This window comes from Theropithecus gelada, chromosome 14 (assembly GCF_003255815.1).
Source record: "Theropithecus gelada isolate Dixy chromosome 14, Tgel_1.0, whole genome shotgun sequence".
Classification (NCBI taxonomy): domain Eukaryota; kingdom Metazoa; phylum Chordata; class Mammalia; order Primates; family Cercopithecidae; genus Theropithecus; species Theropithecus gelada.
In genome coordinates this window covers 77,802,358-77,828,600 of record NC_037682.1, presented here as the reverse complement: position 1 = coordinate 77,828,600, position 26,243 = coordinate 77,802,358, and the positions used below count along the sequence as shown (strand labels likewise).

The window sequence follows — 26,243 nt, the reverse complement described above, 5'->3', positions numbered from 1 at the left end:
CCTCCCGGGTTTACGCCATTCTCCTGCCTCAGCCTCCGGAGTAGCTGGGACCACAGGCGCCCGCCACCTCGCCCGGCTAGTTTTTTGTATTTTTTAGTAGAGACGGGGTTTCACCGTGTTAGCCAGGATGGTCTCGATCTCCTGACCTGGTGATCCGCCCGTCTCAGCCTCCCAAAGTGCTGGGATTACAGGCTTGAGCCACCGCGCCCGGCCGTGATATATTATTAAAGATAAGTCACCCCTTTTGTAGACTGCCATCTCTCTTCTACATATGATTTGAATTTTCAGCCCAGGTATGAAGTTTAAAATGAACTTTCAGCGGCCCATTTCCTCAGATCCTTTCTTTCTTGACTGTTTTTGTTTCTTAGAATCCTGATCAAGAAAATATAGATTAAAAGGGTGGTTCTAGCACATTTATCAAGACTGGCAAGCATGAAAAATTCAGGTTCAAATTCCCCCCCCTTGACACTTAAGGCCTCTTGGGGTCCAACCTTGGTCACTTGCCCCATTTAAACCCTGTACTCCAGTTACCAGCCTTCTTTTTGAACACCTTTATGGTTTCAGGGTCCAGTGCTCTTGCCCAGAATGCCCACCTCCTTCTCTAATGCAGCATTCAAGGCTCCCCTCATTTTATCTCCTTCCTAAATCTCTGTGGCCTACCTGACACTTGGAGTGTGCCTCCTTTATCTATAGCTGGCATACTTGTATTATGGTTAGTTGTGTGTGATGCTGTCTCCTCACACAGCCCATTATCTTGCCCTTGGTTGGGGCTTGGTTAGCGTATTTTATTCCTGTGGGTATTGTAAGTTTAAACCTGTGGCCTAGCAATTGCAGAAAATGAGCTTTTCAGAAATCCAGGGCTATTATTGTTAGGTTTGAATATGAGATTAAGGAGCAGGGGGAATTGTCAGATAAGATAGTCTTTCTACCCATCTTTCCCTCTTCATTCATAATTTGAGACCACCAAGCCAATTTCCAGAAGATACTAGCTGTCTGCTACTCAGCCTGGACCTGGAGGAGATGGATGAAGTAGAAAAATGGCTTCCATCTTTGGAAGAATCTTCACAAAAGTGAAAGCTTTGTATTTTGAGATGACTGTCTGTTTTTAATTTTCAGTTGCTCTATAAAAAATGGCAAGTGCCAGGCACGGTAGCTCACACCTGTAATCCCAGCACTTTGGGAGGCTGAGGTGGGCAGTTCACAAGGTCAGGAGTTTGAGACCAGCCTGGGCAACGTGGTGAAACCCCGTCTCTGCTAAACATACAAAAATTAGCTTGGTATGGTGGCAGGTGCCTATAATCCCAGCTACTCGGGAGACTGAGGCAGGAAAATCATTTGAACCTGGGAGGCGGAGGTTGCAGTGAGCAGAGATCACACCATTGCACTCATTGCACTCCCGCCTGGGTGACAGGGTGAGACTCCGTCTCAAAAAAAAAAAAAAAAAAGACAACCTATTATTGGGTAGCTTATCCTTTCTTATTCTATCTATATCCTTTCATTTGTTCACTTCTTTATGAAGAAGTTCATTTTATTTGTTCATTCAGCTATTATTTTTTAAGAGGCTACCTTGAACCAGTCAGAAGACAATGCCTTCCTCTCAAGAAGCCCCATTTAAGCAACACATTACACTGAGTAATTTATGTGTTTTTTAAAAATAGAGCACTGAAGGCTCTGACTATACAGAAACAAAATATTCATGTAGCATTGTTACCCAATTGTGTGTGGACAAAGTTTGCTTTTCATATAAACACATTTCTGTGTACGCATATTACAAAACATTTTGATTGGGCTTAAGCATATAAAATGTAGGTTATTTTAGTAACTGTTTCTGGTTCGAGGGATTGATACCATTCTAAGAGGCTAGTAGGCGTGTATAAATACCTGCATGGTGACACAGATGCCTTTTTTCCCCTCTATCTCATGCTTGTCCTCTTTTCCATGTCTATCCATAAATCAAACCCAAAGGGCCTGATCATTTTCTAATTCCTAACAAGTTGTCATCCTTAGAAGAGCATGCCATGCCTTGAGGGCTGATGCATGTTGTCCATGAGAAATGACAAAGTCAAATGTACAGAGGGAGGAACAGCAGGGTGAAAAGAGAACTGTCTAGGAATCAGGAAACTTGGGTTCTAGTCTCATCTTTGCCCCTAACCAGCTGTGTGATCTCTCTGAGAAATAGGGGACTAGTGATGCAGTGAAAGATGAAAAATAGTGGCTTCAGAATCTTAAGCCTTGGGTTCAAATCACATTCTGGTTGAGTGGCCTTAGTCAAGTTATTTAACTTAAGCCCCAGTGTTCTCATCCATGGGATGTGGAGAATACCTACCTGCATGGTGGTCAGAGTGGTTAAACTGAAATATGTGTAAAGGGCTTAGCACCACCTGCTCATTTTTTCAGTCTGGAGAGAAATGACCAAGATCATGAGAAGCTTAGAAAACATGTGAGGAACAGTTGAGGGAACAACGAAGTTTTTCTTCCCCTCAACTAAGAAGAGGTGGGGAGAGCATGACATATTTTTTGTAAACTATTATGCGCAAGGGAGAATAAATTAAATGTGGTTCAAGAGGGCAGGGTAAAATGGAGCCAATGTGAAGAACTTAGGGGCAAGTCCAACCACGTGAGCCTGAGAAGCAGAGCAGCCCAGCTGTGCAGTTAGCAGCTTTGGGCATGGATGTCCTGGCAGTGTGATCTGATGATCACTGGGCTGGTACACTGGAGGGAAATCTTTCTGCTGAGAGGTAGGTGAGCAAAGACTCTCTGATTGTCACATTCAATTTGTTCCATCTTTGGCTTCTCCCTCCATCCATCCTTTGATGCTGCTGTGATCCTAGGAAGTTTACAAAGCATTTAGTTTTATGCACGATGGCTTCTTAAGTGTTCCGGTGAGATGAGCCTTCCTGTTGATCAGGGCCTTTTTGTCTGGTGGCATTCTCCCCAACTCAAGCATATTTGTTACTACTCTTCTGTTGCTGCCCAGATTTTTTTTTTTTTTTTTTTTTTGAAGCCTTCATTCTTGATGTCATGGGACTGTCAGAACAATTTGCCTCTCTTCTGAAATCCTCATCATGTGAGAGTCACCACTTATGTAAGTTTTACACTCCTTCCCTGGGTGATCTGTATAGGCTTTGGTACAACAACCCTGTCTGGGAAAGGAGAAGATGCTATCTGTGCTATCTGGGCCCCTCCTTGCAGCAGAGCCTGCTGGGAAGGAAATTTTGTTGTTAATTAGACTTTAACCTGGGATTAGAATTTTAATTGGAATTAGGGTCAGAAGCCCAGATCCACTCTTTGTTGCCATCAAAGGCAAGCACAACTATTTGGGGCCTTAGTTTTTCTCTCCAGCTTAACTTTTGGACAATTGACAAGAAGAGTATTGGCATTCATAGATGTGGCATGGCAAGGCTGACACATGGAAAATATGAATTAAGCACAGTCCACATCTGGAGTCCTCCAATTTCTCTTTGTGCTGCTGTTTCTACTGCTGCTCCTTATCCTTCTTTGTCCTCTGCAGTGTCCTGAATTCTCACCAGAGCCTCACAGTAATCTCCACAAGGAAGAGAATATACCCATCATATGCATGAGATAATCAAGACTTAGAGAAGTCATTCAACTTAGTCAAACCACAGAATGATGTGAAAGATCTAGAGCTGGAACACATTGAATAATATGGACCTAGTTTTTCATTTATGGACCCTAGAGCTACGTTCATGTTCAGGTGGAAATGGAAGCTCAATCACCTTCCACCTATTTTCATCATTTTTTTTTTTTTTTCATGAATCCTTGAGTGCCTAGTAGAGGCAAGACAGTGGCAAGAGCTGGGGATACAAATCACTGGGAGACACAGACCTTGCTCATAAACTGGCAAGAAACAAACATGAGTAGGTAGCGATTTGAGACCGTGTGATGAGTACTGTGCCTGACGAAGTCAGGTTCTAATTGAGCACATAGGAGGGGCTTGGAGGGGTTAGGGAAGACTTTTGTGCAGTAAGTGACATGTAACTTGAGACCTAACAGGTATTAACAGGGAAATGGTGTTCCAGGATGAAGGAACAGCACATACAAAAGCCTGAAGGCAAGAAGAACTGGAAAATTTCACAATGGCTGGAGCCTAAGGAAAAGAGCTTGGAGAGTAAAGCAGGTGGTAGTTCGTGGAGAGTCCTACAGACCACTTAAGGATTTTGAGTTTTAGTCAATGGTCAGTGGGAAGTTGGTGAAGGATTTTAATCCTGAGTATGTGGCTTGGTCAGAACTGGGTTTTAGAAAAATGACTCAGCATCATGCTGAATGGAGGATGGGTAGGAAAGGCTGAACCCAAGGAAAACTTGCTGCAGGAGCTCCTCCTGTGAACACATCAGTAATATTTGTGAACAATGGGTGTATTCACTCCTACCCTTCCTTTCTTACTGAGGTTATTGTGAGGCTCTGGTGAGAATGCAAGACACTGTAGTGGCTAAAATTCATCCCTCACAATTTAGCGTTGAGGTTGCCCCCATTCTGACTGCCAGCTCTAGGCTGGTGAGTCCCTTATGCTTAAGCAGAGAATGAGGGTCCACAGAGAGAGGGATTTTGTTCTGCCTCGCTGATTGGAGGAATCTGTGTGGAGAGGAGAATTAAATGAGATGTTAACGTTGGGTTGGCTTATTCTGACACAACCATCAGCAAATGCCAGTCAGACATAAGCTTGGTGGCGAATGCCCCCCTCAGCCTCACTCTCCTCGTGTGAAAAACACAGATAAGACCTACCTTGGGCTGGGTGCAGTGGCTCACGCCTGTAATCCCAACACTTTGAGAGGCCGTGGCCGGCAGATCACTGGAAGCCAGGAGTTCAAGACCAGCCTGGACAATGTGGCAAAGCTGCAACTCTACCAAAAATACAAAAATTAAGTGGGCATGGTGGTGGGTGCCTGTAATTCCAGCTACTTCAGAGGCTGAGGCATGAGAATTGCTTAAACCCAGGAGGTGGAAGTTGCAGTGAGCTGAGATTGTGTCACTTTACTACAGCCTGGGCAACAGAGCCAGACCCTGTCTCAATAAAAAAGACCTACCTCAGAGTGTCTTTGTGAGGATTCCATGAGATGTATGTACAGCGCCACACGTGTAAAAGGGAGCAAGTAAATGTTTGCTGCCTTTTTGTCTGGCTTTCCTTAATGCTGCTTCATCTCAGAATAAAAGCCAGAAGTCTTAGTGTCCTCCCAAGGCCTAATACAGTCTGACCTGTGTCCTTTCCGGCCTCCTCTCCTCTTGCTCTCCTGGGGCACTCTGGTGTACCAGCGCTGACCGCCTTGCCATTTCTTGAATGTGCCAGATATCTCCCACCGCAGGACCCTGGGATATCTGCATGGCTTGTTTCCTCATTGCTGTCACATTTCTGTTCAAATATCACCTTCTCAATGAGGCCTACTCTAACCACTCTTTAAAATTCCAACTCTCCCTGAGTTATTACTCTCCTCCCTTCCCTTTTTTTTTTTTTTTTTTTTTGAGATGGATTCTCGCTCTGTGGACCAGGCTGGAGTGCAGTGGCGGGATCTCAGCTCACTGCAAGCTCCGCCTCCCAGGTTCACGCCATTCTCCTGCCTCAGCCTCCGGAGTAGCTGGGACTACAGGCGCCCGCCACCTCGCCCGGCTAGTTTTTTGTATTTTTTAGTAGAGACGGGGTTTCACCGTGTTAGCCAGGATGGTCTCGATCTTCTGACCTCGTGATCCACCCGTCTCGGCCTCCCAAAGTGCTGGGATTACAGGCTTGAGCCACTGTGCCCGGCCCTCCCTTCCCTTTTTTGTTTTCCTCCATAGTTCTCATCGCCTTCCAATGTGTCATAATTTATTTGATATTCAAAAACTTATTTTATTTTTATTATTTAGTTTGATCGTCGTTTCCATCCATTGGCATATGAACTCCACAAAGGCGGGAAGTTTTTCTATCTTGTTCCCTTGCTGCACCTCCAGTGCTTAGAATAGTGCCAGGCCCTCAATAAATCTTTGTCAAGTGAGTGAGGGAAATGTTCGATTAGCTCCCGTGCTGGACATCGTCCAGAGTGTTAGGAGTTGGGTGAGCACCTCATACTGAAGAGTCTTGATTGCCCTCTGAGGGCTCTCCTACAGTTTGGCTGGGCACTGACTCCTGCCTACCCAATTAAAAGGAAAGGGTTCCAGCCCCTCACTCCTTTGTGAAGTGGGAACATTGCCCTTTGCCTCACTAACAGCCTATTTTAAGGGAGAAATTTTAACCCTTAGAGGCTTTGACACAGAAGCACTAGTTAGCTTGTATTCTACTTGAAGGTGTGGAAGCCAACGTTGCCCATTTCAGCAACCCTGCCAGTTACCACTGCTAGACGACCTAAGTTTTTTTGTTGTTGTTGTTTTCTTCCTGTCCACCACTCCTTGAATTTAAAGTCTCACATTGAACCAACCAAATGGCAGTGTAAGGCCTCATTGGCAACCTGGGTCCCAGAATGTGGCCTAAATCTATTTGCTTGCCAGCCTTTGAGATCTAAGGAAGTTACTGCACATGAAAGAAAGGAAAGAATTGAGATAGCCGTCTTCTGGTGATATTGTATATTTGGATCAGGTTCATTTATTCATTTGCTCATTTGTTTATTTGTTCATATTCAGAGACTCACAGTCAAGTAGGAGAGACTGAGAGTAGATCATCACAGCAGTCGATGTGTATTTGGAGGAGAAAGATTTTGTATTAGCAGGTTCCTGCTGCACGAGTGTCATATAACAACTCCCAAACCTCAGTGGCTTCCAACAACAAATATTTAGTTTTTTCTTTTATATCTATAGGTCAGAGGGTATTCCTGCTTCAGGGGGGTCACTTTCAGGTCTGTCCTTGTATCTCTTTCTGGAACCCAGGATGAAGAGGCAATGGATAATTGGGACAAGCTCTTCTCATGGCATGTGGCAGGAGTACAAGAAGCCAGGTCAAACCACAGAAGCACATTTACAGCCTATGCTTGTACCACATTTGCTAACATTCCATTGGCCAAAGCGAGTCATAGGCCAAGCCCAACATTAGGAGGGTAGGGATGAATTCTTTGCTTACTCTAGTGGGAACATGATAGTATAGTTCTGTTACAAGGAGGGAGTGAAGAGTTAGGAATAATCATTGAATCTGCTGCAGCTTTAACTAGGGGTATGGAAGTTACGGAAGGCTTCATGGAGGTGGTAACTTTGATCTGTCTTGAAGGGTAAGTAGTTTTCAAGATGAACAAGCAGGTAGTAGCATATGCAAGCACATGCAAATTAAAATAAAATAAAGTAAGGTCTTAATATTTATTTGAGTAATTACTGTGGGCAGTATGCAAAGAGCTAGAGGAAATTAAAACAAAGGTCATTAGATTCCCTGTCAATGAAGCCCAAACTTCATGGGGGGAGATCAGAAAGAGACATAATACAAAAGAAACATATTACTAAATATAGTCTTATTCAGCTGGATGGAACAAAAGTGTAAACTCAGGAAGCTAGAATATATTTTTAGTAGCTATTTTTGGTACAGAATGCAAGACATGTGCTCTTTTTATATTCATTATTCCATTTAATCCTTACAATCTGTGAGGAACAACCTAATGTCAAGTACAAATGAGAAAACAGCTTCACAGTGGTTGGTAACTTGCCCAATTACTTACAGCTAGCAAGTGGTAGAAGGATAACTTCCCAGTAATTCTTTTTTTCAAGTAATTAATTTTTATGGATTTTATTCACTAGTGTACATACTCTTTTATTCTTAAGCGGGGCTGCTTTAACATTTTATTTTATTTTATTTATTTATTTATTTTGATAAGGAGTCTTACTCTGTAGCCCAGGCTGGAGTGCAGTGGTGCGATCTCGGCTCACTGCAACCTCCGTCTCCTGGGTTCAAGCGATTCTCCGGCCTCAGCCTCCTGAGTAGCTGGGATTACAGGCATGTGCCACCACGCCCAGCTAATTTTTGTATTTTTTAGTAGAGACGAGGTTTCACCATGTTAGTCAGGCTGGTCTTGAACTCCTGATGACCTCAGGTGATCCATCTGCCTTGGCCTCCCAAAGTGCTAGGATTACAGGCATGAGCCACTGTGCCCGGCCTGCTTTAAAATTTACTAAAGGTTTTTAGTGTGTATATGCAGCACTGCACTTGTTAAAAGTGCCCCAACCTTGAGTAGATCACGTCCGAATTTCTGTAGGGCTGTGTCATTCTTCAGTTCTCACTTCCTTCCCATTACATATGTATTGAAGATGCCTCAAAGAAAATGGGATTCTTGCACATTGTGCAACTGAAAAATCCTCGCTTTGGATGGTAAAGTGTTTGAAATTTTGCCTCTTCCTTTCCCCCAGTTTATATACCCACACAGGTAGGTGTTTTTCCCCTGAGAAATGAAGGCAGACAAGCTTGTTAGGTTCCTTTAGGCCCAGAAAAGGTTAGCAGTGGGACTGGATGAAGAATAACAATTCTCACTCTTCTGCACACTATCTCTACCTAATACTAGTTCTCCTCTTATTATGGAGCTCATATATGGTACAGTGGAATGTTCCTACTTGTAAAGAGGTGAGCATTAACAATTTTTATTTCTAATTTCTTGCCTGACCACTGGAATCACATATCCCTGATCTTACTGACCTTCAACATGACTTTTTAGCCTAGCATCCCCAGAGTTTGCAGAGAGAGAATCAGTTCTTTTTGAAACCATTCTTTACTCAGGTGGATCGTTAAACATTGACAGGCATTTTTGTGTGTTCTCCATCTTGGCGGTCTGGAATTGGGTTGAAGCATGTTTCATGACCCATTTACCATTTGCTTAGGAAGCCGGCTGAACAGGTTTCCTTGATCTCAGAGACCATCTCGCATGGCCATTTAAAAACCTTGTAGTAATGAGTAGTGCTTATAGGAACTACCTCTCACTGTCTGGTGTTTGCTGTCTCATGATTCCCCAGGTAGGTGATGCTCTGATGCTGCCCCTCCTTGTGAATTGATGACCGGGTACAGAGAGAGAATAAACTGCGTCTAAGACGGAACCAGAGAAAGAGTGTGCTGGGAGCCACCGTAGGAACAAGCGACCTGTCTGGCAAGGAATACAGCATCCTTCTGAGAGCCTCTTCTCGACATTATCCCACAGACCAAGACTTCCTTGTGGGAAATAACACTTAGGATCTTGCTATCAGCTGCCCTAAACTTTTGCTGAGCCAAAATAAGACTTTTGCTGCAGAACTGAACAAGATATTTCATTTTTGTGTGTTTTAATCTTCCTGGTTGCAGTCTTAGTTATTCAGCCCTGAGAATTTTGAGTCACATTTGTTGCTATTATTTTTGCATGCACTTTTCAAAATGATTGACTTAAGCTTCCTGACTGAAGAGGAACAAGAGGCCATCATGAAGGTTTTGCAACGGGATGCTGCTCTGAAGAGGGCCGAAGAAGAGAGAGTCAGGTAAGAGACCAGAGAAGCCCTTGGGCATGAGGGAAGGAAGAGGCAGTCTGTACGAAAATAGGACACTGGGTTTTTTTTTTCAACCGTAAGTGGTAGTTCTGACTTGGAGGCTGAATTTATGGATTCCAATTTTAGGTTCACTTCCTGGACAAAACATTTTTCCTCTTGGTGCCTCTTAATTTATCCTACTGGACTCCTACCAGAAATAGGGTCTTGATTAAAGACCTAACTAAATTCCTTTAACTTATTAAATACTGTGATAAAAATGAAATGTATACAACCACATACATCTACATTCATGGGTGTGTGTGTATATTTCTATCCACTTAAAAAAACTGGATCTACTTCTTTTTAACTGAATCATGAACCAAATTAGAATTTTAAAAATTTTTTAGAATTTTGAAAAGAAAAGTAGCTCACATTTCTGCATGCTTTCAGAAAGGTTGGAATTGGTTTTAATGGCACAATTGAAAGTATTCTCTGAGCCAATTTTTCATTTGTCTTGGGTCGCATAAAGAGGAGTGGCAAGTTTGATACACTATTCTTGTTGGGTGAAACCCAAATGTTGCATGTCAATATTCCTACCACTTTCATTCACCTTTGCGGTCGAACAAGCACTAGGCCAGAATGCTGAAGAACTTGACTTTATCCAGGCCCTGCCATTTACTGCCTGTGTAATCTTGGGCTTTGAAGGCAGTGACAGGCTTCCTGAATGTAAGTTAGTAGTATTAATTTTATGATTCTCACCCCAGGAGTTATCCGAAAGGAGCATAAGATATGTTCTTACTTCCTGGGACACAAGACCGTGAATAATGGCTTTATTTTTACCATTTCCATATTTTGACACTGATTTAACATGGATGATTTATAAAAGAACATGCTAAAATTCACTTCAAACACTACAGAATGTCTGATTATGACTACTAAAATAACTTCTATATAGACAGTATTTAACAAGTTGCAAAGGACTTAACATGCCCATTATTTTTTATGAGCTCACATACTGTTTTGCAGTTGGTGGGTGGAGTGGGATATAATTACCCCATTTGATGTGTGAGGAAGTTGACTTTGAGACAAGTCAGTTGACTTGCCCAATATCACACAACTGGTAGGTGTCAGAAATGAGAATCAAATCCCAGTCTTAGGTACTCATTTGTTAGCTCCACTTCCTCTGCCTGAGAAAACAATGACAGACAGGCTATCCCAGGACCTGGCAATGGAGGAAGGGGCTGGCTGTCACTGAGCTATGATGACAAGCAGTGGCTGTAGGTAGTGGGGAATCATGCTGTTCCTCAAAGGTACCTTGCAATGCTCCACGCACCTGGATGGGGCTCTGCTGTGCCTTCTTTGCAGATGGTGTGCCTTGAACAGTGTCCCCAGGAGAGATGAAGGATTGTCACTAACCCAGGCATTAGAGCCTCTCGGTAGCATTAATCCTCTACCCATTCACAGTTTATAAGGCCCTATTATGAATGTTATCCTCTTATGTTCCTCACAGCTACCCTGACATTTGTCTAAGCAGGGACTATTGTACCCATTTAGGAGTAAAGGCAGGAGGTGGGGGAGCATAGAGAAAACATTGATTCTTTAAGCATAAGTGGAAATGGAATTTCCTTTATCCTCTCAAAAGAAAAGATGGGGAGAGGACTTAGAAAACAGTAGAGCTGGGACTGCACCGACTCCCTCTTTCCACCTCAGGATGTGGGCCCGTGCATTTTGGAGAGGTGCGAGTACCTTTGATTCCTTCTGCTCAGGAGGTGTTATTTATGGTCTGCAATTCTCCCCCTCTAGATAGTCAGCTTACAAGGAGAAAGCCTCCTTTCATTCCCTCCCTCCCTCCCTTCTATCTTTTCCTGGCACCTGGGATTCCAAACTGCTAAGTCTTGCCTGTAGTTCTGATTCTGTATGAATAGAGTGAAGGTGTTTCTTGGGCACTTGCATTGGTTGACGAAAATATCCTAAAAAAATGCAAAGTTCTGCCTGCAACTGGGCCTTGTAAGGGCTGTGAGTGTGTACCTTCTGGCATCAGCCAATCTACAACTTCAGCAAAAATGGTGTGAGTCCCTTCCTAGTGTTGGTGTTGCAGACGCTCCTTCTGTCTGTTGTTTCTGAAGGTGCCCCAGCAGCTGCCACTGGTGCTGCCTTTGTGTTTTGCTTTTGTGAATAAATGACAGGAAGGTTTGGATTGATGAAAGCCCTGGTGTGAGTCAAACCCTCCCTACCATCACTTTCCCGATAGACTTTCTAGTTAGGCACCATGCACCTCATGTAGACTTGGCCATGGGCAGTTTCAGGACCCTGGAGCTGGGGAGCAGTGACGGTGCACAGATAGATGGCAGACCTATGGCTTGTTGACCTTGAAAAAGGCCCAACTCATAGCCTGACCCCCTCTTTGCTTTAGGCCTGAAGGGACTTGTGGGGATGATTTGGAGGTGGTTCTGCTCCTGGGATGGTGGAACCAGAACTGGATCTCTGAAAATGTTACTCTACGGGCTTTTGTTTGTCAGCGCCTTTTCCATTCCATTGCTATTTGTCTTTGCCTCTTCCACCAGAGTTATAGCCTAATAACTCTGAAAGTTTTTGTTGTTGTTGTTGTTCCATATCAGTCATTTTACAGAAAAAGAATTTTAAAGCCCAGAAAGGGTAAATGACTTGCCCAGGTCCACACAGCAAGTCAGTGCCAAAGCCGTGATGAGAAAAGCTGTTGGACCAGTGCTTTTCCCTCTGCTCTACTCTGCTCATCATTGTTATTCTTTCAGAAAGGAACAGCAAGGGTTTCATCATGACGTAAAGAACTCTGCTGCATGGAACTGGAGATGAAACTGACATGCGTTTGCATCTCATTCCTACCACTAATGAACTGTGTTTCACTGGGCAAGTTATTTAACCTCTCTGAGCCTCAACTCAGAGTGGGCATGATCATAATACTACATTTAAATTTGAAAGATTAAAGTCAGGATTAAGTAAAATAATTTTTAGGAAGTGAGAGATAGGGAGAGATTTGGTAAAAGATATAAAATTACAGTGACCTGATCACTATATGTTATGTATGTCAAAACATCACTGTTTCCTCATGAATATATATAATTATTATTTGTTAATTAAATTAAAAATAATTTTTAATCTTCCTGGCACATAATATGTGATAGTTCATTTTAATTCCTTTATTCACACCACTCTACCTATACCTCTAGACAGGGACAGGAGATTCTAGTTAGTAGACTGATTCCTTAGAAGGAAATTACTCCTAATACTCTTAATTATTTAATGTAGTAGAACTTAATTGAGCACCTGTGAAGTACAAGGAACTGCTCTGGACAATGATATGAAGAGAATTCTAGGGTGATTGAAAACATGGCCCCAGCTCTCAAGGAATTTACTATCTAATGACCTTTATCCATTGAATGGATTATCAGTTGCAAATTTAAAATCTCAGTTTTGTTTCCCTAACATGACTTTACAATGCCCCAGTCCTCCTAGGTGTTATTCAGCTTAGAAACACATTATATAATTACATCAACCCAATCAAAACATCATTAGAAAGGCTTTATTACTAAAATTCAGAATTTTCTTTTAAATACTAATGTTTTATAGACTTTGGAGTATAACTCTCCCGTAGCCATGAGGACATCACTAATGGATACATCACTGTTGCCCACAAGACCAGATATCGCTTTAGAATCTTTTTCAGTATGGCTCTAGATGAGATCTGGCATTCAAATGGAAATATTGCCATTCCTAATATATCCAGTGCTTTGACTTGTTCACAACCAAGCTCATTCAAGATACTTTGGAGATGATTTAGTTTATATGTTACTTCCCATCTCTTTATTTATTTTTAATTTCTTTAAAAAAGATTTTCTCTGTGTCACCCAGGCTGGAGTACAGTGGGGCAATCATAGCTCACTGCAGCCTTGAACTCCTGGGCTCAAGTGATCCTCCTGTCTCCCAAGTAGCTAAAACCACACGTGTGTACTACCACATCCAGCTAATTAAAAAAAAGGTTTTGTTACCTCCCATCTTGATTTCATGGATAGGAAAAATGAGTGTTGCACAGAGACATATCCAGTTCCTAAATCACTTGGTCTGTTCATGGTAGAACATGGACTTGTACCCAAGGAAATAGTCACTGCGGTGTCTCTGGAGTACAGCTGAGACAATAACGGTTCCAGATCACTGTTGCTACCACACTGTCTTTTATGCTGCTCCACTACCTGTAGCCATAAGTACTGGACCCAGTTATTACCATGTATCGCTACACAGCCTGCTTCCCTAGCTCCCATGTGGAGACATTTCACAGACTAGCAGTGAAGGAGACATTAGGGTGGATTCTTTCTTTCTCTTCCACCCCTGTCCTGTGTTTTGTCTCTTGCTGCCCTGCCCCACCTTTAAGGAAACATAACCATACATACACATATGTAATTTTAGTCTTTTATGGTTTGAAAATCACATACTCAAAAGGTGGCATTTCCTGTGCTTTGCGTCACACTGCCAGCAGGAAATTGCTGCTCATGTCTGTCTGTACACCACTGCATCCCCCACCCCCATATACACACAACCACATCTACGGCGATGGGTGTTTTTGCAGTAGATATGATCTCAACCGCCACCACATCTTATGATTCTCAGCTGCCTCCTTAGAACTAGTTGTTTTTCTTTTTCTTTTTTTTTAAATGAAGGCAGTTGTCATTGAAGAACTAATTTCCAGGACCTCTCATGGTGTTTTTCTGTCAAAGCAAAGGGGAAAGGAACCAATATTTGTCAGGGACTGTACATGGATCTTCACATGGATTTTCCTGTTTCATCTTCAAAACAGTCTAGCTGAATCCACTTAACAGATGAGGAGATAGGGTTGAAGAGGGTAACTGCCCTGCAGGATTGAAGCCTTGCTGATCCAACGTCAAAGCCTGTGCACTTTCCTTACACTGTGCTGCCTCTCAGCAGACTGCAGAGACCTATGATATGTCATGTAAAAGATGTATATTTCTTGTTTTCCACTGTAAGGAAGTTTTGCAGTTTGTTTTCCATGTGTTGGTTTTCAGATTCTTCATCAAAGATTGAGTTCCTTGGGAGAAAGAGTGAAGTGTGACAGCCATCTTAGAAACCAGAATCATGTTTGGCTCTCTGAGGCAGGACTGGGTAGTAGAAAGTGTGTTGGCTGGGAGTCAGGCTGGCTTCTGCTGCCAGCTCTGTGTGACCTTGGGCAAGCCTCTTAACTTCTCTGAGCCGCTATCATTTAATCTAGAAAGTGAGGCCATTTGTAACTATCTAAGAATACACTGGGCAAGATGAAAAAAGAAAGGCTGGAGAATGGACCAGTCAGCCTATCTGGCCAGCAGCTGTCCACTGTTGACTAGATACTATCAACCAGGTCCTGCAGATGATGTTCGAGCTTTGGCTAGTTCTGTTGAGTAGCTGGAAGCTGAGGTGTACATAAGTGAGCACAAGGAGTAAAGGGGTAGGCTGAGGGCAAAGGTGTTGAATACAGCCCAGAGGGCATTTCTGCTCTTCTGGCTTTCCTTTGTAAGTGCTCACACTCTTGGCATGAAAAGGAGTTGACATTGGCAGTTAGGGGTGTTGTTAGAATTTTTAATGTCCAATTCCAAGCAGATGACTGGTATGGGAATTAATGAGTCAGTGAACAAATAACCAGACAGGGCTTAGATATGGCTTTTAGCATACAGAAGAGGTAAAATAGCCATCTTTTGCAATGGGTGAAATTCTTTGAACAACATGGTGAAATTGTAAGGATGAAATGATAAGAGGCATGTTAAGTGTCAGATGTGTGGTTCAGCACAAAGCAGATACTGTTTGCTAGCTGAAGGAATGGGAGAATGAATGAGAGAATGACCAGGACATCCTGTCTGGGAGGCCAGCAGGCCAGTGTACTTTCTGGATTGAGTGCTCTTCTTCAGCCCTCACTTCTGCCCACCTGCCCACCGGTGTTTACTGAGCATCTTCTCTCTGCTTAATTCTCTGCTAAACATAACGTGTGTGTGTGGAGAGGATGGTAAAGGATAAATGTCAGTCCCAAGAAATTTACCCGTTTCTCTCTTCATCTAGATGGTACAATAATTAGAGAATCAAATGCTCATTTGATTGATGTAATTAGAGTTCAGAAAAAATGAGAGATGAACATGGGCTGGAAAACGAGAAATTTTTTTTTTTTTTTTGAGACGGAGTCTCGCTCTGTCTCCCAGGCTGGAGTGCAGTGGCACGATCTCAGCTCACTGCAAGCTCCGCCTCCTGGGTTCACGCCATTCTCCGGCCTCAACCTCCCGAGTAGCTAGGACTACAGGTGCCCACCACCGCGCCCGGCTAATATTTTGAAGTTTTTCGTAGAGACGGGGTTTCACCGTGTAAACCAGGATAGTCTCAATCTCCTGACCTCGTGATCCGCCCGCTTTGGCCTCCCAAAGTGCTGGGATTACAGGCATGAGCCACCATGCCCAGCCGAAAATGAGATTTTAACAGCAGCACTAGATAGTGGGATTTTAAAAATAATCTACATCTTTACAAAACTTAAACTTTGATGTTATACATATGGATTTATCTACGAAATATTACTAGTGACTAAGATAGAATAGAAGTTGATTATTAAACCTAGTAGTGACAGTCATGTTAGGAAATATGTAAGTGGCACTTAACTACATTTGAAAGAGTCTCCTGTTCTTTTGCCACTTTAAAACAAGTGAGCCAGAAACCCTTTCCTTACTATAATGGCTACCAGCCTTTGTAGGGGCCATGTGTTTCAGGGGGTTGACACACAACCTATGCTCATTGTGCATTGATCACGGGTTTATAGACAGTCATTTAGGCAGGAACAGATCAAGAGTTGCACAAGAATCCCCACAAAGTACATTTTAGTTGAAAAACAAAAAGAAACAATCTTATGAAAAGAAATTGGGTGTTGTTCTGCTATAAGGGTTTGTGGCCTCCTTCAACAAGAATGCTGACCGACAACCACATTTCATGATGTTTTTTCCTGTTCTGATGAGAGATGAGCATGTCCTGCTACATCAGGAGGAGACACCATCATTTTGACTAGATCTAAGGTTCACTTAATCTCAGCAGTGACAGGATCTTCTTGATCTCTTGCCTGACTCAGACAGGATGGCTGCTGAGCATTTATTTATTCTTTGATTTATTCACTCAACAGTTATTGGGTATCAGCTCTGTTCCAGGCTCCGTGCTAGGTGCTGGCATTACAAAGGTGATTAAGACATAGTCCTCACCTTCAAGGAATTTGCAAAGTCCACAGATTAGTGAGTACAACAGATGTGCAAACAGATCATTGGAATGTGATATAGTAAGGGCTGAAGTGGAGGTGCTGTGCAAGCATGGAAAAGGAGAAACTGTAATAACTGTGCCCTCCTGAGTTAGGGAAGGCTTCCCAGTGGGGCATTGTTTGAGCTGGATCTGAAGGATGAGGAGCAACGGGCTGGACAGAGAAGTGAGGGAAAGACATCCCATGAAACTTCACATTAATTGGCCTTGTAGCAAGATCTAGGCAGTACTACGTACTTTCAGTTAAACATCTCAATCATCTCAGAAGTCCTGGAGGATAGGTCTTATTTTCCCTGACCTTAAAAACAAGGAGACTGAAGCTTAGAGGAGTTCGATAAACTGCCCAAGATCCCATCTAGGAAGGGTCGGAACTGAGATTTGGATGTAATTTGGGGAGCCTTGAAAACCCAGAGTCTTTCTGCCACAACTTCCTGCCTCTGTCATCTACAGAGGTCACAGAAGAGCATTGGAGAATAGTAAGAAGCTGAGCATGCTGGCAAGTGGGGTATGGGCATGAGTGTTGGAAAAATGAATCTGAAAAGGTAACCTGAAGCCTTTTTAGGTGGTCAGGAGCCTCATCTGATATTCCTCCACTCTTCAAGAACTGAATAAATACCCCCTATTTTCCAGACACTAAACAAAGATGTATTGAGTACAGACCCTGCCCCCAGGAACTCACTGACCAGGGAGAAGTAGAAGAACTTCTCCATTCTGGAACTGAACTCAAACTTGGTCCTTCTGGGAGGAGAAAGCAAAGGTTCGCCAACAGTCCAGCAGTTGTTTGCTCTGCTGGAAACCTTAGGCAGTGTCAAACCATTAGGAACATTTAATAAAAGCCATGATCTCATTGCTGACTGAGAACTATGAAGTGATGATGCTCTCCCTCTCATGGTTTGTAGATGGGCTGTCATGACAAGGAGAGGAAGTTCCTGTAAGAGTTCACTCTGGGTGGAAGGACACTCTCCAGGCACGCTTGGGAGAGAGGAGACATTCTTGCTAGACCTGGGATAACTGCTCCCCCTCTTTTTCCCACTCCCAGGTGTACCAGTGTGCAACCCTTACATGCAGCGCTGCTGCCACTTTGGCCCATTCACATTCTCTGCCTGAAACACTTTGATTTGCTAATTGAGGAAGAGTGCATATTAGTTTGAATGACTATCTTAAAACTCTCTTGGATTTATGTAGCACTTTATCTTCCAAGAGTATAGTGTTCCCTTACAGCTTTTATTCCACTTTATTCTAAGTATATCTCTACAAACAAGAGAGATTTTGTGATGTTTTTATTTTATTGAGATGGATAGAGAGATGGAGAGGTTAAAACTTGTCAATTAGAACAAAGTTTTTAGGGAAGTTTTGGGAGGGCAGACTGTCTTGTTTGTTCTTTAGGTTTTAGTTTTTCAGTAAGCATGAATAATTGTGAAACTCTTAAATACAGTATCTGCACAAATGGAACTTGCCTGTACACACTCCTCCTCAATTTTGGTCTTCCCTGATTCCAGCAGCTTTTTAAAGGTTCCTTCCCCTAACAATAAGCATAAGAGGCACCACCCCTCCTCCACAGGCTTCCAGGAAAGTCTCTGATAAACTCATATCATGCAAAATGGAAAGGACTGATGAGCTAATGACTACCCCATCCAGTGTTTATTAGGTGCCAGGGAGATGCAGAGAGCTATTGCATGAATTCACTTAGTTAAACCTCATAGAAACCCCAATTTTAAAGTCCAAAGGTTACTATTAGTAATGCTTTTTTATGGATAAGGAAACCAAGGCTTAGGGAAGCCTACCGTATTATCCCTCCCTGGGGTATTTGCATTTGAACAGCAGACACTGAAGAATGCAGTCAGAAAGTGAATATGCTCTTGAGAAATTTCAGGCATCATATGGGAGTCATGGATTAAACCTTTATTTGAAAAAAATGTTGGCCTTGTCTTCTCTGACTTTTCAAAGGCGAACATACCTGCATTAGTCATCTGGGAAGTTTTTGGGATCATCTGAAATATTAAAGCTTCATTTTAGCTGTATGTTTACACATGTCTTTATGCAGTGTCACAATGAGCTCATTTATTTACTGTGGGTTCTCAGCAAACTAAAGCTCTTTTCCTTTTGTAGACATTTGCCTGAAAAAATTAAGGATGACCAGCAGCTGAAGAATATGAGTGGCCAATGGTTTTATGAAGCCAAGGCAAAAAGGCACAGAGACAAAATCCATGGCGCAGATATCATCAGAGCATCTATGAGAAAGAAGAGGCCCCAGGTAGCAGGTGAGTTGACTTGGCTAGTGCATTTACAACCAGCATTCGTTTGGGAAGAAAGAGCTGGGAGAAGGGAATGGTGTCAGAAATCTGCTGATGGAAATCATTTGGATGTATGCTTTTCGTAATGCGTGGCCCTCTACTTTAAAATTCCCTTGCCTTGGATTTGGATGGATGAGGGCAGAGCTAAGTGACTCAGTGTGGTGTAGAGGAACATAGGAAGCCCTTTAGGTGCCCTCTTGAATTACAGTAGCATAGATAACTGGGGCCTGTAAGGGATCTACCACCTCTTCTTTGGCTTTTAACTCTGAAGATTCAGAATCTTCCGAGTAAAGTGAAGGGCTTAGACAAAAAGATATCAGCCTCTCTGTTCAGTGATCTTAACATATGGTAGTACTTTCTTAATTAACCAAGTATATTATTTAAGAGACTGTAAAGGCATTTTTTTAATGGAAAACCCTTCTTATTTATATGATTAAACAAAAATAAATTAAGCTGCATAGGAACAATTTTAAAGTCGAGAGAAACATCGACTTTGTTTTGAGGCTGTAGTAGCTGACGCAGCATCTCCTTGCTACCTACTTCAGCCTTCTCTGTGAACCACAGTGATACATTCAAAAGCCTGTGAGCTCACACAGGAGTTTTAAAACACTTTTCCGTTAGTTTTTCACCTGCTCATTGCCTGCCATGTCTGTGGCCTGCAATAGTAACATTTAAAAGTGAAAGTCAAAAGAGGGGGAAATAAAAATGCCAACCAACCAAAAACCCACTTTAGCCTAAAGGTTTGGGGGGAAATCTTTACTTCTCCACCCATCTACTGAATTGATGGGATTTATACTATCATGGCAATGCCCATTTAAAAGTGGCAAAGGCAGCCAGCATCCCACCCCAAATGGGCTTGTAGCATGGTTTCTGTGGCCAGAGGGGTTACTATGATAGTGCATATTCCTTATATCATGGCACTATTTTTATGTCTTTTTTTTTTTTTTTAATAGAGTCTTACTATTTTGGCCAGGCTGGTCTCCAACTACTGGCCTCAAGCAATCTTCCTGCCTCACCCTCCCAAAGTGCTGCAATTAAAGACATAAGCCACCATGCCTGGCGAAGGCAATATTTTGAGGGCTTGTTTTAAATTCTGTTGAGTTCATTAAATACTTACTGGTTGCCTTCTCTCTAACTCTGGCTTAGTCCATGTAAAGCCTTGTCAAGGTCTACCTTATACTCAATAAGGAAAATAGCTATCACCTTTTGAGCATCTAATATACAATAGACATTTAATCTCTATTATTTCTGATTGTTGCAGTAATCCTGTAAGGTAGGCATTATTTCCCCCATTCTATACATGGGACATATGGAGCTCAGAGAAGTTAAGTAACTTGCCTGAGATCACATAATTGGCAAATGGCAGAGCCAGGATTTCAAAGTATTTCTGAATTAGTGCCATACTCCTTGCAGATAAAGACTGACTGCTTAGTATGTACAGGGCATTGTTTGCAGCCCCCTTGCTTTTCAAAATCACCCAGACCTTAAGAAATCTTGAGGGGTACTGGTTAGTACCAGGGGACCCCATTTTGCAGATGAAGAAACTAGACTTATGTGTAACAGGACCTGTGGGGGGATACTGTCCTGGAATGTGGGTATTTAGAAATTGGAAGCTCCAGCACTGCTTCACCCTTATTATTGATGAAAGTATTCTGGGCACTTACTGGCTCTGTGGCCTTAGGCAAGTTTCTTGAACTTTTTGATTCTCAATTTTCAAATCTGTATACTTGGAAAATAGCTTTCACCTCATAGAATAATGCATGCAAAGAACTCAGCACTGTGCCTGGTAGTTATCATTCAGTTGATGCTAATTATCAGAGATGTTCAGGTAAAGAGTGAGTGCTGGATGTTCAGAGGCAAAAAGAGTTTATTTTCTGAAGCAGGAGCACAGAATTTTTATGGGGGCTCTGACATCTGAGCTGGGATTGAAGAGTGTGTAATTTTGGATTTGTAGAGACTATGGGGAGGAGGCGAAGGCAGTGGAGGAAGACATTCCTAGACCATAATCATTTGTTCCCCTTTGTATCTTAGAGCACATACAAGATATTTCAGCACATTGTAGCTATTCAGTAAATGCTTGGTAATGATGGTGCTTCTATCCCACTGAGGACTTCCTGCCCTGAGCATCCCCTGGCCATGCACATTTAGACCTGACCCCAACTCAGTTCAGATTAACCTAGAGGCAGTCAGAATTTTGCTTTAATGGTCTCTGGAGTTACTCGCACATTTAAAGGTATGCTCATTCTCTCAGGAGACTCTGCTTGGGGAAATCTAATGTGGGAATTTATTGACTTCTCTTTTAGATGTAATTCTGATCAACTGCTTAGATCCAGTGATTGCCTTGGCACTGGGAAGGCCTGAGGTTCAGGTTCAAGCCTTCACTGATAAGAGCTGATAAGAGAGTTGTAGGTCATGGAGGTGAGAGATAACCTTCCTGTCTTTATTGTTTCCTGTTTCAGCTGAGCAGAGTAAAGACAGAGCAAATGGGACAAAGGAAAGCTGGGTGAATAATGTCAACAAAGATGCTTTACTTCCTCCAGAGCTGGCTGGCGTTGTAGAAGAGCCAGAAGAAGATGCAGCACCAGCAAGCCCAAGGTGAGGCAAAGCTTCTGGGGGAGAGCTGCTGCATGTAGCTTTCATGGCCTCGGGTGTCACATGGGCAGAATGGCAGTCTATGAGTACAAATGCCAGACTGGGGTTATAGGCAAGGGGGAGGGGCAGTGTATGAGAGAATTCTGGGCCCCGATGCAGACGAAGCCCAAGTAGTACTCTTTCTCAGCTTTCAGAATTTCCAACAAATCTACGTCTTAAATAAAATAAAAATGTTAAGTGGTGATTTCTTGCAGCACCAGCAAGAGCTGTTTTTATTTCTCCCATGGATTTCTACTTAGAGTAGAATGAAGAGGTACTTCAAAATGACTTTGGAGAATAAGTCATTTCAGGGAAAAGATAAATTATGATCAGATTGTAACAGCCTAGTGCAATGGAAGAAGCTCAAGCACAAGAACCAGACAGATGTGAATTCAATTCCTGAATCTGCCGTTTATTAGCCATTTGACTATGGGCAAGACATTTAACCTTTCTGAGTCTATACTGTTAACTGTGGCTAGGAACAATAATGTATACCTGAAAAGCTATGGTAAGAATTAGTGATAAGGTATGTAGAATATCTGGCATGATAGATACTCAGTAAATGCCTCTTAAGGATATAGATTATCTTCAATATTATGGTCCTGGGGTTTTTTGGTGTTTTTCCTGCATGTTGTTATCTGACTAATCAAAATGTACATTTGTACATCCTTGCTGAGATGCAGCCAATTGTGGGATTACTTTGCTATAAACCTTTTGAGCCATAATGATTTGTTTTTAGGTATTTAAGGATATTCTCATTGGTGTCTGTTCCTTGAGGGCATAGTTGTTACCCTTTAGTGAGAGGGGCAGTTGCCTTTTATCTGTAGCTCCTCAGTTAAGTTAGTTCAATTCGGAGTCTCTAACTGGGATGAAGTTGATGAATTTACTGGTGGGATGTCACTGAATCAGGGTCCAAGGCTGAAGCACCTGAGAATGGGGATATTTCTAGCATAGTTTATAGGTGTCAGGGAGGGTATATAAGTACCAATAGGAGTTTTAAAGTCAAATATTAGTAAAGATATGTCACGTGGATAATGGAATACTGACTCTATGGGTACTCTAAGGGTACCCTTTATTTATCTATTTCCCATTTGGAAAGGGGATCATTTTGTTTCCCATGAATGGCAGGCTGCACTGTTTCCCCTCTGGGACTATTTGTAATTTTCTTTTGTATCTGTAGAGGCCATCTTGGCTGGGGATAAAACACCTTAATAGTAGTCACTAATTGATAATGTGACCTTGCAGTAGTACTGACTTAACTCCTTGGACTTTTATTTCCTCAGCTTTAAAATGGGAGTAATAATATTAATAGTTTTCTAGAAGAATTACTGAGAATTTAATTAGCTAGTGAATATAGAATTCCCAGTGCAGGCCATTAGCATGTAATAAGTGCTCAAGAAATGGAAGCATGAGCTCTTGCCTACATGCAAGATATTTCAGGAAGCCCAGGAAAGAGTGTGAAGGACACACTATTCTGTTCCCCTGGGTGACTCCCCACTTGCCACCTGCCTATAGTCTCTCTAATGGAATGAAGGCCTTCCTTCATAAAGAAATATGAGACCTAAAATATTACCATGTTAAAGAAAACCCAAAGGGAGAGAACATAGTTATTTATATTTACCACCAAGGAGCTGAGAGACGCTCTTAAGAGTTGGCTTTGATGGGGACTGGGGAGCACTAGAGCACTGACCGACTGAGGGAGGAGGGAGCAGGTGCCACAGAAGGGGAAAGGAGATGATTTGGGAGCATCAGAGACAAATAGCTCATTGCCCCATTTTATCTGGGTCAGACTTTCCATCCTTCTTCTAGGAACTTATTCTATCTTAATGGGCCTGAGGGACAGAGGTGCCATTGCCTTCATAGCCTAACTTTTTCTTCATGAACCATGAGGCCGGTGGGTATTTTCCCACTCTTCCTCAACTTTTGAGGCTAGTAACATAGCATTCAAGATAAGCATCTCCATTATTTTCTGCATTCCTTGTGTGACTTCAGGCAAGTCTTTCAGGTCTCATCTGTAAATCAGAACAGAATTGCCTCACCAGGATATAGTGAGATTAAATGACACAGGGCATGGGAATCACTCAGCATTTCTCAGGAAGAAAGAAAATTGGCCATTTTCCCGTGGCATGAAAATTTTTATTATTACATGGATGAAGTGTGGTTGAGAAGGCAAGAATAAAGATGTTAGATGTATTCCGGATGCTTTGCTCATTAAAGGCCAATCCTGTGACACATGCCATGGGTGATAATTATCCAGAAAGTTAGAATGAGCTATTTTTTACTTCCTTCTTTCAATATTAGAAACTACTACCTTACTCAGTATCAAGTTCCTGCAATGTTTCTTACCTATACTTTAACCTTTGTGAACTGGGTGTGTTAAGTGTATTTTGGGGCCTGTACTTTTAGACTAAGTGAACTTTAATAGAATGACTCAGTACCTGTCAATATTTTCTTAGCCAGGAGTCAGAAGTTGGGGAGTGTAAGGTAATAGGCTGGTTATTGTAGTTTCTGGAGTTTTGCTAATATGCTCTGTTGCAACATCTTTCTTTCTGTTGTGGGCACAATTCTGTGGGGTCACAGAATTTTACTTCACACATGAAGAAGTAAAACACTGTGGGTACCCAGCATGTAGTCAAGCATTGGCAGCTGCCTGCATTCTTTCTGAACTCACCTTTGTTTGCACCTGGAGCACAAGGAAGCAGAGAGGTTTATGAGCAGAGGAGAAGAAAATAAGGCTTGTTCTGGAGTAGCAAAAGGAAAACCCTGAATGCTCACATTTCTAGTTCTGTTTACAGACTTTTCAGGTGGGCATTGTTGGTTGGACCAGCACTTCATAAACCCTTTGTAGTAAAGGACTAGTTTTGTTTCATTTTAAAGTTTTTATTTCTAATCATCACAGATTGATATCTTTTGTAAAATATAATGAGAATGAATACTAGAAAAATGAAATACAGAAAACAACAGTGGCATGCAAAGATAAGCCCATTGATCATGTTTGCTATAAATAGTTCTTCAGCACATAGCCTCCATTTCTGTACTTATCTCATTATGAACCAGTGACAAACAGTTCATGGATGGGCACTGGTCCATGAACCATATGCTGATAGCACATTGTGCGCCCCCAACAACAGAAAATAACTGTTGAATATGTACACAGTAATCCACAGGACATGGCTGAGCCTAGGTGGGGAGTACAGAATGAAGACTCATCCCATGAAGGTCAGAACCCTGTCCATAAATGAGGTATAATGTTTCCTGACTATCAAAGTAGGCCTGTTCTGGTTTTACTAAGAAGCTCTCACTTCAGAAGTGTCCCCATGAGCCCTGGCGATTACAGAAAAATAGAGGAGAATTTGAGGGCCCTCTCAGATTTGCATCGCTGTGACAGAAGAGCATTCAAGATGGAGAACTAGACAGCAGGAGGTAACCTATAAAACTCTGTGTGGCCACACCCCCTCCTTGGCTTGTAAGGGGGCTTGGCTGCTGCACAGGTTTGTAATGTCTAGTAATCAAACATCTCTAGAGAATGTCTCCCAAATGAGTTCAGGGAGAACAAGATAAACCCTTCACAGTGGTATTTCAGTCCATGGCATTGACAGGCTTTCTTCTGGGCACTTACCTATAAAATGGCAAGAAAATGATAAATTTCTTTGCAAGCAAAACTGTGCATTTACACCTAACTTTGTTTTTGGTAGAATTAAAACACTATTTGGTAAGTCTTTGTGCTTCATTGCCTGTGCCTCAGGGATGCTTCTGACACCAGTCTCCTTCTTACCCTCTGTTGAAAAGAACCGATCAATTACAGACACATCTTTAGCTCTTAGTTTTCCCACACAATGCTCTTTTTCCTGAAAGTCTTTAGTAGATATTAATTTCCCTCTCCCAGAAGGATTAGCTATTGCGTTTACCCCTAGTATTAAGATGAGTGTAAGGTACCTAGCTTGCTCCCAAAGGCAGGGTAGAGATGAGCCAATCTGAGATAATGCATCTGATGTTTTTTCCTGGGATTGATAGCAAATCTAGTAATGTGAAGATTTCATTTCTTGGAGGCCTGGCCTACAAAGTCGTTTATATTGAGCTCTTAAAATAATTCTTCTTAATCCTATAAGATCTCAGATTTACTCATATCAGTTGTGGTAGGAATAGTTTCACTGTGACATAAAAATGCCTCATACTTTTATATCTGCGTTCAGTAACTCTGTAGCCTGAACTGTGGGAACACTGGAGAACTATGTATACTCACAAGTAATATTTTACTTAAAGAAATACTGACTTGAAGGGCGTCACATAAGATATTTTCTAATTTGCTTCCCTCATTCCATCCCTGAGCCATCTCTTCCTTTGTTTGCTCATTTGTTCATGCTTCATTAAGTGCCAACACATCCAGCACAGTTCTGGGTGCTGGGGATGAGACACAGCTTGAGCCCTCAAGGAACTCACAGTACAAAGGGAGAGATCAAAACAACAAAAAACAAGTCAACAACACTTGTAAAATTTGTTTCTGGTTCTATAAACAACATTTAAGCTAAAAAAGAAAACCTCAGAAAAAGGCATATCTGCTATTATTTTTAACTGTTTTAGAGAGAATGACTGGTGAAGGTTAAAAAAATTTTTTTAAATGACTGCACGTGC

The 26,243-nt window shown here is 42.2% G+C and overlaps 1 protein-coding gene across 3 annotated transcripts in view; it reads left to right on the top strand.

Moving 5' to 3' along the window:
* SYTL2 (synaptotagmin like 2) overlaps nt 1–26,243 on the top strand; it is a 121,728-nt gene that overhangs the window by 49,337 nt on the left and 46,148 nt on the right. For 2 of the 3 annotated variants that reach the window (XM_025356836.1, XM_025356835.1), the window contains exons 2-4: nt 8,908–9,399; nt 18,796–18,947; nt 21,440–21,575. In XM_025356836.1, the coding sequence (XP_025212621.1) occupies nt 9,299–9,399; nt 18,796–18,947; nt 21,440–21,575 (389 nt within the window). In that variant the 5' untranslated portion in view covers nt 8,908–9,298. The remainder of the gene's footprint in view (nt 1–8,907; nt 9,400–18,795; nt 18,948–21,439; nt 21,576–26,243) is intronic. The other variant, XM_025356837.1, reaches the window with a different exon arrangement.